This window comes from Salmo salar, chromosome ssa14 (assembly GCF_905237065.1).
Source record: "Salmo salar chromosome ssa14, Ssal_v3.1, whole genome shotgun sequence".
Lineage (NCBI taxonomy): Eukaryota > Metazoa > Chordata > Actinopteri > Salmoniformes > Salmonidae > Salmo > Salmo salar.
In genome coordinates, this window is record NC_059455.1 from 35,463,699 (window position 1) to 35,475,378 (window position 11,680).

Sequence of the window (11,680 nt, forward strand, 5' to 3'; positions counted from 1 at the left end):
CGTAGTTATGAAGTCAATTATTGACCTATTTCTGTCTCCATTTATATCTTTCTTTCATTATTTTTTCTTCCTCCCATTTGATCCTTCTAAGGAGTGTGACGTGGGATCGTAATAACACCACGGCTACAGGATTCCAAGATGTGGCTCGGTGCCTGGAACAGTGAGACACGCACACACACACACGCACACGCACACACACACACACACACACACACACACACACACACACACACACACACACACACACACACACACACACACACAGACCCTCTCTCTCCCACTCACTCAAACAAACTTGAACACGAGAGACTCTCATTAAAGTCCATAGACAGACGTATCTTTGAGCTTGCTTTGCAGTCAAGTGTTTCTCATTGCACAGCATTTCATCAGCACTCTGACCTGTTTGTGCGATAGAGCTCCCTGTGTGAGTTCTAGTGACAAGGATTCACATAAAGAGGCTAATATATTAGAACGCTATCCGCTACCTGCCTCAAGCCTTTCCATTCTGTACTAGTTAAAGGCAAGGTAGCTGTAATTATTCATATCAAAGTTATGGATTTTTAATGATTCTTCTTTATCCCTTTCTCACTCTCTCTTTACAGTAACTTCACCCTGCAGTACATGCCTATCCCCCTCAGTGATGTCACACAGGCATACCGAAGCGCACCTGAGAAGATTGACCAAGCACTGACCAAGGTGGGTTACCTGGGGGTGTGATATCCCACCATGACTTAATCACACCTTGACATCATGACTGTTTTCAACAGCTTATGTCTCATATCCATCTCTCATATGTACTTATTTCTCCTCTGTTCAGTTTACTTTGTAAAACCATCTCTCTTTCACTCTTCTTCCATCACATACCCTCCCTCCATCTGTCAGATCCAGCATGCTCTGCTGAGGAACAACCAGACCCAGAGGTTCTCTCAGAAACAGGCTCTGCGTCTACACCAGGGCCTGGTCACCAGCACTGCTGAACAGGTACGAATACTGTGTGCACTGTGATTTTTACGAGAAGACAGTCTTTAAGTCAAAACTCCACAGACTGACGGCAGTGTGAATGTGTGTGTGTCAGGTGATGGAGCGGCTGTGTGTACGCGTACACCAGCAGGTGTGTGTTCTCCGAGGCTCAGAAGAAGGAAAGGAGCTGCAGACTGCCAGACAGGTCCTGAAGGAGGCCAGAAACTCTCGTGCGGTAAGTGTGTGTTAGTGTATATTCTAAACCCCTCTTTCTGTCTCTCTCACCTATACTGTGTGTGTTTATATATTCTAAGCTCCTCTCTCTCCCTCTCAGCTATACCCGTCTCTGTGTGAGCTGGTTCATGTTCTCTCAGTGGATGGGCCTGTCAGACAGAAACTGGACTTTCTGGCAGGAGAGCTGACCAAGGCTGCTGATAAGGAACTACAGGTAGACTACTTAACACTCCTCTCCCCTGCATGGTTGGACTATGATGGATTCATTCAGAAATAGATACTGTAGATGGATAGATGTATTCCCTTACAGGAAACCTGGTCAAGGTTGCTGATAAGGAAATACAGGTACTGTGATTCTTATCAGAGACAGGACTTATTGAATGAGGGACTAACACATTGATTGCTATAATGACTGACTTCCGTTTATTCCCAGGTGATAGTGGACTCCATGGTGTCTCTGTGTCGGGAGCTGTGTCCCATGTCCTCCTCTGCAGCAGAGAGACTCAACCCTCCGCTCTCCTCCATCTCAGAACGCGTCTCTATCCCTCGCTCCACCATCCGCACCGCCCTGATGGAGAGAGCAGCACAGGATATCAACAGAGCCCTGGAGTAAGTGTGGGAAGAACAAATGCGAGAGGAGATGAAAAGGGTCTAGACTAAAGAGAAAGAAGAAGGAATTTGAAGGAAGTATTTTCTCTCTCTCTCAGGGAGGTGAAGCTGTCTGTGGTCTCCTATCTGACCAACTCCATAGTGGATCAGATCCTTCAGGAGCTCTACACCACTCACAAAGCCCTGGTACTAACACACACACACACTATCTCTCTCTATCTGTGTCTCAGAGTCTTGATCTGGCTGAAAATTATGCAAATGTATCTACAACAGTGACTTAGTGCAGTCTCAGTTTTGTCTACTCTTTTTCTCACACCAGTTCATGTAGTCTTAACAAGTAGATGGCTTTGTTGTCTCAGCTTCGTCAGGTGTCCCAGGTGAAGCGTTGGGATGATGGAGGAACAGGCAGACACACCATCAGAATCACAGACTCTCTGGACTTCCCTGATGAGGAAGGCCTGGGCATGAACATCGTACGTGTGTGGGTGGTTGTATGTGTATGATTGCATTTTTCCATTGCTCTATCACGTTTCCTTTCCTTTCTCTGTGTCTAACTAGGACACCATTGCCATCAAGAAGCGCAGCGCCAGAACCCGAAGGATTCGGCCCGTGTCCACCAGACTGAGTAAGCTCACCTGATTAACTAAATCAATATTAGTCTTTTTTACAGGGCATTATTTGTGCATTAACATACGTTTGACGAGAATGGCGCTGGAGAGAACAGCAGCTGTTTTATTAGTTGCGTTATTTTGTACATATTGTTTCCTATGACTGAAAATAGCTTCTGGACATCAGAACAGTGATCACTGACCTCGATTTGGATGAGGATTTCTACTTCAATGAGTCGGCAGCAAAGGACATACAGCTCATTCCGGACCAGGCCCAAATCCCTGACACTCGAAAAAGGAAGAGGTGGTGTTCTAGAGGCCAGCGTGACCTGACGAGACTGTTGGTGAATGGATAAACCGCTTCTACCCTCCGTTTTATTGGTGAACGTGCAATCACTGGAGAATTAACTGGACGAGCTCCGTTCGAGACTATCCTATCAACATGATCTGAAGGACTGTAATATACTATGTTTCTCCGAGACGTGTCTGAACAAGGACATGAAAAATATAAATCTAGCTGTTTTTTCAATATATCGGCAGGACAGAACGGCAGCATCGGGCAAACTCAAGGGTAGTGTGTCTAATCTATAATATTAAGGAAATCTTGAGGTTCTGCTCACCGGAGTTAGAATACCTCATGATAAGCTGTATACCATACTATTTATCAAGAGAGTTTCATCTATATTTTTTGTAGTGGTATATTTACCACCACAACCGATGCTGCCACAAGACTGCACTGAATGAGCTGTGCAGGGCCATAAGAAAACAAGAAAATGCTCACCCAGAGGTGGCGCTCCTAGTTGTTGGTGATTTTAATGCAGGAAAACTGAAATCCGTTGCACCTCGTTTCTACCAGCATGTCACCTGTGCAACTAGAGGCGAAAAACTCTAGATCACCTTTACTCCACACACAGAGATCCATACAAAGCTCTCCCTCGCCCTCCATTTGGCAAATATGACCATAACTCTATCCTCCTGATTCCTGCTTACAAGCAAAAACTCAAACAGGGTAGACAACAACACACGCTGACCCTCACCACGGGGGCCCCTCAGGAGTGCGTGCTTAGTCCCCTCCAGTACTCCCTGTTCACCCACAACTGCGTAGCCGCACACAACTCCAACACCATCATTAAGTTTGCCGACGACGAAACAGTGGTAAGCTTGATCACCGACAATGATGAAACAGCCTATAGGGAAGAGGTCAGAGACCTGTCAGCCTCAACGTCAGCAAGAGAAAGGAACTGATTGTGGACTACAGAAAACGGAAGGGCCAAGCATGCCCCCCATTCACATCAACAGGGCTGTTATGGAGTGGGTTGAGAACTTCAAGTTCCTCAGTGTGCACATCACTAAGGACCTATCATGGTCCAAGCGAACCAACACAGTTGTGAAGAGGGCATGAAAACGCCTCATCCCCCTCAGGAGGCTGAAAAGATTGTACAGGTCTACAATTGAAAGCTTCTTGACTGGCTGCATCACCGCTTAGTATAGCAACTGCTTGGTATCTGACTGCAAGGCGCTACAGAGGATAGTGCGTGCCATCCAGGACCTCGATACCAGGCGGTGTCAGAGGAAGACCTAAAAATTGTCAGACTGCAGCCACCCCAGTCATAGACTGTTCTCTCTGCTAGCGCACTGCAAGCGGTACGGGAGCACCAAGTCTGGGACAAAAAGGCTCCTGAACAGCTTCTACCCCCAAGCCATAATACTGCTGAACAGTTAATCAAGTTGCTACCCAGACTATTTACTCACACTATATACTCTCACACACACAAAACACACACACATGTATATTGACACACACACACACTTTCACGCCCTTCACATACACTGCTGCTTCTCTGTTTATTATCTATCTTGATTGCCTAGTCACTTTTACCCCTACCTATATGTACATATTACCTCAACTACCTCGTATCCCTGCACATTGACTCAGTACTGGTACTCCTTGTATATAGCCTCGCTATTGTTATTTTATTGTGTTACTATTTCCTTTTTTATTTCGCACATTTCTTTTACTTTTTAACTTTGCATTGTTGGGAAAGGGCCCGTACGTAAGCATTTCACGGTAAAGTCTACACTTGTTGTATTCAGGGCGCATGAGACAAAAAAAAGTGATTTGATTTGACCCACCCCTCTTTCCCTCTCTCAGGTCTGGGAGATGACCCCACCTCCTCTCCTCCTCCCTCGGCCCTGTCTCATTCTGCCCCCCTGTCCCGCTCAGCATCATGGGAGTGTCTATCCACATTGCCTACCCATGGTGCACCACTGCACCACGTGACGCACGCCAGGCCGCGGCCCCCTCGAAGGCACAGCCGAGGACAAGTCCCTCTGGACACAGTGAGTCTTTTGGGCTCATAGCAACCTCTAGGACTTTCCACCATATTGCTTCTACAATACTGTACCTGTCCAACCTTCTCATATCTTCACAAGTGCGTAGGGGGTATGGACGAGGGGTGGGTGCTGGACCTAGCATCTGAGTCAAACAGAGTTTACTTTATTTTCTATTTACCTCACAGTTAAAATCCACTTTCCTTTTATGCTCAAATTTGTCATCCTGTTTTTTTTTTCATGCCAGAGGCATTCCAAAAATAAGTTCCTTTATGACTGTGAATCTGTCACATTGTTTATGACATTCTCCAATCTGAGAGGCAACGTTTGTCTATTTGTTTTTTTTAGTCGTTGTTAGAAGCGTTTCTAAATCGGTTATACCAGGTTAGTGATCTGGTCATGAGGAATCATGTTGAGCTCTGAATAGAGCTCTCTATTGGCAGCCTATCAGATTCCTCGGCTGAATCCCAAATGGCACCCCTTTTTTCTATATATTGCACTTCTTTTGACCAGAGCCTTATGGGACCTAGTCAAAAGTAGTGATCTATATAGGGAATAGTCCTACAGCCAGTCATTGTAAATTATAATTAGCTGTGTCAGCACTGCAGTAGTTTCAATGAGACGGAAACATTGTGCTGGTAGTGTGTGTGTGTGTGTGTGTGTGTGTGTGTGTGTGTGTGTGTGTGTGTGTGTGTGTGTGTGTGTGTGTGTGTGTGTGTTTGGCTGTATTGTAAGCCTGTTATCTCTGTCCTCTCAGCATTGTTCAGAGAACGGAGGAGTCAACCTGCTGGAGGATGGACTGCCTGATTTCTACACCAAGAGAGTCCTGACTGACAGGTGGGATTTACACGATACACACACACACACACTAGTGCTCTCACTGACCCGCTACCCATATCTGTATCTCTCCCCACCAGTCAGCTGTCATCACTTCATCAAGCTCAGTCCCTGAGGAGGAAGAAGAGACGCAGTGTGCTGTCAATCTTCTCTGGGTTCCGCAAGAATCGCAATTCCACCATCTCCAATCAGGAAACGGAGTATGGAGGGAGTCATGAAAAGTCATGCACATGATTACATGTCCTTGTTATAAATGGTTCATTAATTGTTACCAACAACTATATTATAAACGGATCGACTTTCTCTCCCTCTCTCGCTCTCCCTCTGTCTCTCTCTCTCTCTCTCTCTGTCTCTGTAGTGGCTCAGAGAATGTGTACTCTATGATTCAGCACCCTAAGGATCCTGGGAAGGTGGAGGCCATGATTGAGGTGGGGGCCAATGTGAGGATGATGCCGTCCCCCAGGCCCATCCAGGGCGTACCACTGCCTGGGATGAGGGGGGCCAGCCCCAGCCCATACTGTCTCACACAGAGACAGGTAGGAACGTACCACTGTAGGTCTGTGTCACATGCGTCGAAAGGGACCGACCAAGGCGCAGCGTGTTGAGTGCTCATCTTCTTTATTTAATGAGAGAACACTTAAACAAAATAAACAAACGACAAACGACAGTTGCGTAAGGTACTACGACTATACGAAAAACAACCACCCACAAACCCAAAGGAAAAAACAGGCTGCCTAAGTAGGGCTTCCAATCAGAGACAACGAAAGACACCTGCCTCTGATTGGAAACCATACTCGGCCACACATAGAAAATGAACATAGAAAATGAAAACTAGAACAAATCCCCATGAAATAAACCAACCCCAAAACACACCAAAACAACACCCCCTGCCATGCCCTGACCATACTACAATGACAAATGACCCCTTTTACTGGTCAGGACGTGACAGTCTGTCCCTAGCTCATGAATAGGGCCAAGAGTTTTACTTGACCTGACTAGTCATCTCCTGGTTTATCCCACTCATTATCATAGTACAGCATGTATGCTTTTACTTTCTATGTAATCTATTGCATACGACACAGTCTAAGCCTTACAATTTTCTCTCTTTCCCTCGCTCTCTCCCACCTTCCAGCCTTCCGACCTGGTCAGCATGGTGTACAGTTGTATCGGAGCAGAAGACGAGGACTCAGACAGTAGCTTTGAGACCAGACCAGTGGACAGAGACACTGACAGATCGACTACATCAGACATCCAGACAGAGACCCATGCCAATGGACATGCAATGTCCTCCGCTTCTCTGACAGACAGTCAGCCTGACAGACAGACAGATCCAGTCAGTCAGGACCTGCCAATACCCAGCGCTCAGACAGACACACAGAAGGAGGTGGACAGAGGGACTAAGGGGACAGAGTCGTTGGACAGGCAGGAGCGAGCCCCCTGTGGACAGAAATCAGAACCCCCTTCTCAGAGCAGCAAGCCCAGTCTGGCCAGCATGAGACAGAGACACCTGCAGGGGAGCTCCGGTACTGCAACATAAATATCTAGATGCTTTAATGGCTCCGGGTGCTGCATGTGCTATGATGTAGAGTTGTAACAGAATTACAATTTAACTTATGTTTCACACTTTCTTCCTTTTAAGAGAAATCAACAGATGGTGTAGGATGGATAGATGGAGATGGAGTAGAAGAGGAGAAGAATGAAAAGAAAGACAGAGGAGCAGAAGGACAGCGTCCTCCCATTCCTGAAAAGGTGGCTGTGTGTCTTCCCTAATTGCTTGTATCGTTGTTTGTGTGCGGTAGTCTGTATCTAACTACGTGTGCATTCTCTCTCCACAGCCTGGTAAAGATAAGACTTCTCCAAAGACACCGTCTGCTGTCACTCCACCTGAGGAAACAGCCAATGAGAGAACCCCGCCTCCTGTTCCAACTGCCTCTGCCAAGCCCACTTTTGATTTGTCTGGTCCTTCTGTCACTCAAGATGAAGGAACTAATGAGATGAAAAGCCTGCCTCCTGTGCCACCTGCGTCTACCAAGCCGGTGGTAGACGCAGGTCTACCACCTGCTGGTTGTCAAGGTACCACTGTGATGAAATACCATTGAAGATGGTTTTAAGAAATTATTATTAATTGTAATGATAATTGGTTCCTTTCCTGACCAACAAATCATTAATGGCTATGAAAATGTTGATGATGGCGATGGCTAAGGTTGACATTTTGACAATTCAATCAGATGAGGGAGGAACAAATGGTTTTCCACTGAAGGCACATCGCAACAGGAAAGCAAACTCAGATGACGCAGGTATGTGTGTGACCATGAGCAGGTGTGTGTGTGTGAGCGGGTTCACTGCATGCGGGAATGTGTGCTGTACATGCATGTTTGTCTACAGATGTTTGCAGGAATGTGCTTGTTTTACGATATATTTTCATGTCAGATTTCTGATTTGATGCATTTATTTTCTTGTTATTTCAGTCATTAAATATGTCTCATTGTCTCTGTTATATACTTGGTCCATCGCTCTGCCATGGACAATCCAGTAGATCTCTTAGGATGTTTACCATGACTGCTACATTCCTGCAACATGCCCCTGTGTGACCCAGTCACCATCTGTGTGGCCCTGTGTGTGTGTCTCATATCATTTTCCTTCAGGCATGGAACGGGACAGTCCCAACGATCTGGAGAGGGGGTTCTCAGATCGCGAATCCCCTGTGAAAAAACCCAGACTCCCCCACAACAGAAAAAGATCTCTGGACACTGGGTGTATGTATCTGTGTCTCTGGACCATGCTCTGTGCCGTACCGTATGTGCATGTCTGAATGGTCATACTGTAGTGTGTGTGTGTGTGTGTGTGTGTGTGCGAGCCTGTTCAAAGCCTTCTTTTCATGGCTCAGTGGTGAAAGAGAATTGACCTGACATTGACATGTCATGACAGTCTAACCCTATCCCAATGTGTCACATGGTCAGGAAACACTGGGCCATTAACATCTAGTTGACTGTGTCCCAGACACTGGGCCATGATGGGCATTAAAATCTAATAAAACAATCCCAGACAGGATGAGTGTTTGGGGAGATTCTTAGCGGCAGGTAATCTAGCGGTTAAGAGCGTTCGGCAAGTAACCGAAAGGTTGCTGGTTCAAATCCTCGAGCTGACTAGGAGAAAAATCTGTCTGTGCCCCTTAAACGAGGCACTTAACCCTAATTGCTCCTGAAAATCGCTCTGGATAAGAACGTCTGCTAAATGACTCAAATGTTGACATTTTGTCAATTTAGCCCCTTTTTCTACTTAACCAGAGTCAGATTAAGAAAGTTAAATGTCATTTCTGGAGCCATTTCTAACTAGCATTAGCGCAATGATTGGAAGTCTACAGGAGCATCTAAGTAGAAAAAAGGGCTTATTTGCCAAAACATCGAATTACCCCTTTAATGGCAGATTAGATTAGACCAAACCAGGACCCTGACATTCAACTCTGTCTGTGTGCTGTCTAGGTCCTGAATGTCCAGAGCCCGGCACCGGTGAGACGTCATGACAACAACCGTCAGGAGGCAAAGACAATGTTCAGGACAACTGTCGGGAGATGTGAAGAGAGCATGAGACAGACAGATAGAAAAGGGAAGTTATGAACTTGGTCACCATAGACCCAACTGTGGTTATCCTCGTATACAGTAGTAATTTCTCTCATATTGGCTAAACATGCATGATTTTTTCCCTTTCTCATACTCAGTTGCACTTGCTTTCATTCCTTTACAGAGGACACACACACACATGTGTCTGAGGGCCCTCTAGTATTCTCATGCTGTTATTTCTTGCACTTCTTGTTGTACAAAAATCTTTCTCATTCTCCCTCGTCTTTCTTTCATTGACAATTTGTGACACTGCTACTGTAAGAATGAGTTGGTATTTATTCTAAACCAGTATTATGTCAATATTGAATATAAGTAAACAAACTGCACTAACCATTGTTATTACTAAGTCATTACATGGTAAGAGGTAACTTCATGTTTTTATTTAAAATAAGGTTATAATGAATATGATTGGATGTTTTATGGATGTTTTTCCTATGGTGTATGATAACTGAAGATTGAGACGATGACGTGTATTGTTTATCATTATTACAGTAATCTATTAGTTGATCAATGGAACATAATTGCAGTTTGTTTTAATCAGTTTTAAATACATTTTACAGGACTGAAATTAGTATATTTTCAAAAAATCCATATATGATTAAACAATCAATTAAAAAGGATTTTACCAAAGGAACCAAACTGATGATGCACTCTCTTGGGGACAAAAAACACCCTAACCTGACTTCTGCATCAGGAACTCTTATATATTTTTTTGGTGTGTGAGATTTGGCCCACTAGGAAAATTGCATCCATGGGCTTTGGAGCAGTGCTATGTAGTGCCAGCAGAGGTGGCCAAATACTTTGAGCTGAGTGATGAAACCTTTACTTGGATGGGATAAGTCAGTCAGGCTGAGTTTAGACAAGTAGCCCAATTCTGATTTTTTTATAATAATTTTTTTTACACTAATTGGTCTTTTGACCAATCACATCAGATATTTTTCGAAAGACCAATTAGTGTAAAAAATAACAGAATTGGGCTGCCTGTGTTAACGCAGCCCAACTGCCCTGCTATACTACAGCCACTGGGCATCCAGCGTTGCAGTCAGACATAAGCCGTTGAGGGAATGCTTCCTTTGAAATCAATGAAAGCTGCTATGCTGCCCATGTTGCACTCTTGTCCAAGCTCAAGAATCGCAGAGGTTCAATTTGACAGCTGATACTTATGTTAATTCTATCTTGTGAATTGTAAATAATGACAAATAAAGTTGATTTTGGTTGCAAATGGCCTCGATTAGACACCACTGGTTATTTTACTAAGATTTATGAAATCAATAAGCTACTAGCTAGCAGAAACGGTATCTACATTGACTATGTTCACAATGTAAACAAAAGCAACATGTGTAATTAGAGGATCACTAGCAACAATTTGAGAGTACTTGGGAAAAACTGAACCAAAGCTATTGTACTTACCCATAATCGATGAATATGTTAAAGTACAGTAGGGGAAAATAGAATAAAGATGCTCTGCCCCTCTGGTCCTCTAAACTCTCCGTGTTGCAGGTAGAAGGTCACATTGCAATGATGCACAGGACGCTAATAGTGGAGCTGAAGTGTAATAGGCTGACCACACCGCTGGTGTCGTGTGCACGAGCATCGCAAAATAAATTTAGAAATCTATGTTATTCAGTTATTGCACCCACACTGCTCACGAGCGTCTGCGTTACCAAGGGCTAAAATAGAAATCAGTTATATTTCTGACGCAGATCGCACTGCAAGTCCTACCTCTCCCATCTCCTCATTGGTTTATAGAAGCAGGTACCCACGTGCCATCTCATTGGTTATACCCACGTGGGTGATTGAAAGACGAACTGTGTTGCTGGTCGGTGTAGTAATACTATGAAAGTTTAGATAGTAATCACCATATAAATTCAAAGATGAAAAAGCCTGGAAGGAGGAGAGATGACTAGAAACAATTCGGTTGACCGTTTTATATGTGGATTAATTGTCGGAGTAGAGGACCTTGTGGATTTCAGGTAAAATAACAACTCAATGTTTATATCCCAGGACAAATTAGCTAGCAACAACAAGCTAGCTAGCTAAATTGCCATAAATGTTTAATGCTTTTCGACTTGTTCCCAAATTAATGTAATTGGTTCAGAGTTTGTTTTTGATATTTTAACCTGCATGTCGTGATCGCGTTTGGTGTAGGGGGACAAAATAAATGTATGCATGATGTCACACGGTTTGGGTTCTGTGTTAGCCACACAAACTATACGTGAGCAGTGTCTGTGAAAAGTATTTTTCATAGAATTGGTAGCGTCGAATTGCTTGAGGTAGCCTTCTACTGAAAGAGAGGCCAAGAAGAAATGAATCAATGAATTAGGCAAGGATTAAATTTGCTGTGTAAGAAGTCAACATTCATTAACACTTTACAATAAGGTTTAATTTGTGAAGGGTTTATAAAGGGTTTGTAACAACATAAGGGTTCAATATTATGCATATTTGTAAGTGCATTTACAAATTGTTAATAGCTGGAGGTAA

General features: G+C 44.2%; 1 protein-coding gene across 2 annotated transcripts in view; it reads left to right on the forward strand.

Moving 5' to 3' along the window:
- LOC106569477 (capping protein, Arp2/3 and myosin-I linker protein 3) overlaps positions 1-10,424 on the forward strand; it is a 51,892-nt gene extending 41,468 nt beyond the window's left edge. Inside the window, exons 22-40 of one of the 2 annotated variants that reach the window (XM_014140859.2) lie at positions 92-160; positions 603-696; positions 883-981; positions 1,076-1,195; positions 1,295-1,408; positions 1,628-1,803; positions 1,902-1,989; positions 2,163-2,276; positions 2,362-2,428; positions 4,564-4,751; positions 5,500-5,579; positions 5,660-5,779; positions 5,938-6,115; positions 6,712-7,102; positions 7,219-7,328; positions 7,415-7,652; positions 7,808-7,876; positions 8,225-8,335; positions 9,062-10,424. In XM_014140859.2, the coding sequence (XP_013996334.2) occupies positions 92-160; positions 603-696; positions 883-981; positions 1,076-1,195; positions 1,295-1,408; positions 1,628-1,803; positions 1,902-1,989; positions 2,163-2,276; positions 2,362-2,428; positions 4,564-4,751; positions 5,500-5,579; positions 5,660-5,779; positions 5,938-6,115; positions 6,712-7,102; positions 7,219-7,328; positions 7,415-7,652; positions 7,808-7,876; positions 8,225-8,335; positions 9,062-9,102 (2,467 nt within the window). In that variant the 3' untranslated portion in view covers positions 9,103-10,424. The remainder of the gene's footprint in view (positions 1-91; positions 161-602; positions 697-882; positions 982-1,075; positions 1,196-1,294; positions 1,409-1,627; positions 1,804-1,901; positions 1,990-2,162; positions 2,277-2,361; positions 2,429-4,563; positions 4,752-5,499; positions 5,580-5,659; positions 5,780-5,937; positions 6,116-6,711; positions 7,103-7,218; positions 7,329-7,414; positions 7,653-7,807; positions 7,877-8,224; positions 8,336-9,061) is intronic. The other variant, XM_014140861.2, reaches the window with a different exon arrangement.
- Positions 10,425-11,680: the final 1,256 nt, after the last annotated feature.